The sequence below is a fragment of the Pan troglodytes genome, chromosome 15, assembly GCF_028858775.2.
Source record: "Pan troglodytes isolate AG18354 chromosome 15, NHGRI_mPanTro3-v2.0_pri, whole genome shotgun sequence".
Classification (NCBI taxonomy): Eukaryota; Metazoa; Chordata; class Mammalia; order Primates; family Hominidae; genus Pan; species Pan troglodytes.
Window position 1 is genome coordinate 18,987,253 of NC_072413.2, and position 4,965 is coordinate 18,992,217.

The 4,965-nt window shown below is 37.9% G+C and overlaps 1 protein-coding gene across 1 annotated transcript; it reads right to left on the reverse strand.

The window, feature by feature from the left end:
- Positions 1-644: 644 nt before the first annotated feature.
- RNASE9 (ribonuclease A family member 9 (inactive)) lies at positions 645-1,262 on the reverse strand. Its single transcript, NM_001009131.1, is given in 1 exon segment — positions 645-1,262. A coding segment is annotated over 1 exon segment (618 nt).
- Positions 1,263-4,965: the final 3,703 nt, after the last annotated feature.

Below are 4,965 nucleotides of genomic sequence, written 5' to 3' on the forward strand. Positions count from 1 at the left end.
AAGTGCTGGAATTACAGGCGTGAACCACTGCGCTTGGCCATATTCTTATAAATATATTTTATATTTTATGTTGTATAACCTCCAAGATCAATGAGATGAACATGACCCAGAGAGATGCCCTGTAAGAAAGAATAAGACAAGTGAAATAGCCACACACATAGCCCTGGGTAGATGTATTGCATAAATGTCTGAAAGGGATTTGAGTTCCGTTGGTGCCAAATTGTGTCACAAGGAAGAAAGTTCCAAACTGAGAAACCCCACGTCACCATACCAGAGCCACTGCACTAGATTGAAGCAATTTTTATTCTTTCTGCTGAACTAGAGAATCACATGGATGTGTCTTTGGAGCACACTTCAGGCAACCATTTCCTTTTCCTCTTGGTGCTGGTCATCCTTCCACTGCAGGCGTCTGTATCCATAACACATTCAAGGCATGCTAACTTATGGGACCTGCGTGAGACCACATCTCAGAGCACCGTCTGTGAACCTAGCCTAAGGTGCTTTTGTGAGGTGTTGGGAAAGGAAGAAAGGAAGGTGGGTGATTAAAGTGAATGGAAGCAAAATTACCATTCTCAACTTTGATCTATAAGGATCAGTATGGAGAGAAATATTCCTCCCACCCTAAGCTCTCAGAGAACGCTCTGCTAGGGCGGTATGACAAAGACACCATCCTCACTGAGGAAACTTCTGTGTTCAGGTGGCTCCACGAGATCATTTATAGTATGAGGAATACGTTTTTGCATTTCATTTTGCCATGAACAAGTGATAAGGACATAGCCCTTCCTATAAAGTGATTCGTATTTACACGCTGGTATTTCAAATGCTTCTGTTAAATTACAATACACTCCTTCTACAAGACCTTTGCTCCCGTTACATTTCCTAATTCCATTCTTACATGGCACAAATCTGTTGTAACAGATTTTTTGGAGCTCATCATATTGCATAAGAAGGAAGTAATGTTCTGCCACACAATGGTGTTTGTAGTAAACATTTTTTCCCATGATTTCATGGGTACAGTACTCTATATGATTTAGTGGCATTCCAGATTCAATAAGGACACGTCTTTTGACTTTTTCTTTGGTAGGTGGTCTGGTAGGCCCTGTACTAAAAAATTGTTCCAAATACTCCTCAAAGTCTTCTTTTTTATCTTCTTCTGGGAAATCAAAATCTGTGTCCACCTCTTGAAACTGCACTGGCTGCAGCAGCTGCTGCGGCAATAGAAGCAGGGGCAGTGGGTGTGTGGTGATAAGAGTTCTCATCATTTTTCCTGCAGACACTGAAAGAGATAAGGGGATATGTTCTATTGTGATAATGTGCTTGCTTCAATTTCCTGTGCGGGGCACAGTTATGCCACATGTTGCTGTTCTGGGCTCTAACATTTTGTACCATTTTTAAACTGCCAACTCATAATCGATCTGAATACTTCTGAATTATTGACAAAAATGACCTTACTAGGCCTACAGTCAGTCTAGAGCTGTGGTAAGAGAAGAAAAGGTGAAAGGAAGGAGAATGAGAAAGGGAGAGAAATAAAGGTAAGGAGGAAGAAAAGGAAACAAGGAAAAAATGGAGCAAGAGAGAGATTAAGGAGAGAGGGAAGGAGAAAGGAAATCAAGACAGCAGTGGGGAGAAAGGGAGGGTGGCAGAGAGGAGGCTCACATGCTCCTTTCGTCTGAAATAAATGCATCTTTTCCCTTTCCAAGAGTTGAGAACTTGCTCTGAAAAGAGCCACCCTCCCCTTTCGAACATTGCACTTTGATAAGAAAAATTCCTTAACCATGCCTTTCTTTCTCCTCTTGCCCTTATTTGACCATAGATGCCCTTGGGGAAGGGGTCAAGGAAGGTTCAAGTTTGAGCAGCTGGGATAAATACATTCTTGAAGTCACCCTAAAGTAAAAACAATGATACACAGTAATAGCTAGCATAATGAGGAGTTAAGTGCCAAGCACTAGACTAAGCACTTTAAGTACATTATCACCATCATCCAAACAACTCTATAATAAATATATTATTTTTAGTATTGTTGTTATTATAACAATGAAAGTTGCAAAAAGAAGTGTAAAGTTATTAACATCTCTCCGTGAAGGGAAGTTGCTTAAAATCTCACATTAGATCTGGCAGACTCCTGGTTCAAGCCTATTTTTGTCTAATTTCCACACATCTGTTCTTAGCTGCTATTCTATGGCCTCTATCATTCTGGTTTCCCTTCTTAAGGCTAGACTGTATCTCCCTCTCTAGGCTGTCAAACACAATGACTACTGAAATGGCCAGTGCTAAAACTGAATTTGAGCCCCTAAAGTGCTTTGACAAATTGGTCCACGCTCCATGAAGAACCAATTGTTTAATTGCAGAAGCAACCTCCTGAGTTTTCTCACCTTACCAGGCTCGTTGTAAAAGAAGTCCTACTTGGTGGCAACCTGAGTGATTCTCTAACAGTCATTACCTGGAGACCTTGATCTATCAGTGATGGAGATGGACAGCCTCCTGTTCTAGGCTGGATACTAAGTTTGTATATATGTGTGTAGAAAGGTTAGAGAATGATGGAATTAAAGAAAGGTGGGTGTTGGGGGACACATCAGAAAGTAGAGACAAGAAAGTTGAGCATAGGAGTGCAGAGAATGGGAAAGAAAAGAAAAAGTTGCCTAAAATGGCGATGTGAGAATGGGCACTCTGGGGCGGCCATGTGCCACACTGTCCCTCCCCTCCCTGCTTTTCCTCCCATCCCTGCTTTCACACTGTCATCAGTGTCCTCTAGGAAGTCTCTTCAAAAGAGTGATCCCATGGTGACAGGCCAGAGAGCTCAGAACATATTCTCACGAGAACGCGGAGCCTCTGCAACATCTTGATCTTGAGAGAACATGGACAGTACACGTGTGAAAAGCAGAATTCAGGCGGCTGTGGCCCTGCCCTTTCTACTTCCCGAGAACATGCACGGGGCCTGTCCAGAATACTCTTTTGTTTTTTAAATCTGCAACCTTCTTAATTCTTGATTTATGAATTCAACTTTTGGTTTCATTCTTCTCAAAATCCTTTCTCATCTCAAAGTATGTGAATTTTTTAAATACTGTATTTTGTTACTTTTATAGATTTTTAGAAATCTTTCACCATCTGGAATTTATTTTAATAGATAGTAAGAAGTTAGTGTGGTCTTTTTTCACATGGTTTATACATAATCTCATCATCAATTATTTGGGAAAAAATCTATTCTCTCATCCCTAATTTTAAAAGCTACTTTCTATATTTAATAATTCTGTTTCTGAACAGTTTATTGTGTTTTGATATGCCAATAATATATTGTTTTACTTATTATCATTTTACTGTGGTTTTTTTTAAGAGTCATGGTCTCACAGTGTTGCCTCGGCTGACTCAGAACTCCGGGGTTCAAGGAATCCTCCCACGGCCTATCAAGTAGCTGGGCCTACAGGTGCACTCCACTGAACCTGTACTTATTATCATTTTATAAAACATTTTGATATCTCATAAAGCAATCTACACTCATTCCTCTTCCTATTCAAATGTTCACTGCGGAGACAAACACAAAGTAGATTATAGGGTGCCCGGGACAGGTGGTAGAAATGGGGATTAACAGTAAATGGAAGAAAGAGAGACAGAGGAGAGAGAGACAGAGAGAGAGACAGAGAGAGAGAGAGACAGGGAAGCAGTGAGGGAGGGAGGGAGGGAGAACACAGAATAAATAGTGTTGAAACATGATCACTCAGTGTTTCTGAAGTTTTTGCCTGGTAATCTCACACAGCAGAGACGCCTGGCCTACCTGTGGAATGCAGGCTTCTTGGTTTTTCCTCAGTTCTCACTAATTGAAATTTCTGTGGATGAATCCAGAAATTTGCATTTTAAACAAATTTAAAGGTGATTCTTAGCTCACTAAAGTTGAACAAGGAATTTCTTAATATGCATTAAAATGAACTTGTGAAAAAGAAAACATCCTAAAACAGTAGGGAAAACGTTTGGCCCTTTCAGCAAATGTTCTTGGAAGAAGAATGGGATGAATTGCTTCCTCCTTTTGGCTATTGTGAATCATGTTGCTATGAACATGGGTGCACAAATACCTGTTCAAGTCCCTGCTTTTCTTCCCTGCTTTTAAACTTGCTTGGAAGGTTTATTGCAACTTAGAATTGCAGACTGAGAAAGGCCTTGGAGGGGTTGTCTATCTAATCTCTCCTCCTAAAATGCAAGTTCTGAGCCCCAGATCAGAACTCTATATTTAACCACACACATAAGAAGTTTATAGTAAAAAGAAAAGATTGGAATGAGTTATGGGCTTGTAGGTGAACCAATATGTTTCAGAAGGATTATTAAGTGGTATTTTAAATTTTTAAATTTAAGTTTAAGATTAAAATTTAAATTTAAAACTGATTTAAATTAAATTAATTTTTAAAAAGATTTGTTTGAACACCTTATATAATAAAGCATCAATAAATCATGATCATATAATAATTATATAGCCTCAACCACAAAAGAAAAAACTAAATTAAATCTTTTAAATTGGCAATAATTATAATAACTTACAAACTCAATGCTGATGAGAGTGTGATGAGAAGTTTCTGCAGAAAGAAATTGTTATAATTTTTTTGAAAAATTTGAGAAATACAGTAAAAAGAATAGCTGATACTTTCCTCTAGCATTTCAATAGCTAGAATTCTAAGTTGCAATAATTTATATTGAAAGACAAACAGCAAATTTTACTTAAAAGGGAAAAAAATTGAAATTTTAAAATATAAATATCCAAAAATGTGAGAAAGGGAAAGGTTAAAATGAGTCTGATGTGTTTACAGAAATGACAATACACATTGCAACAATAATTATTATTATAAGAGCTAATATTTATTGAGACAGTATTTTATATTCATAGAATTGTATATTCTTAGAATGAGCTATTTTTCAGAATTTACAAATATATTAATAAAATTTTAGATCATCTGAGAAACAAGGAGAATAGAAAAAAAGAAT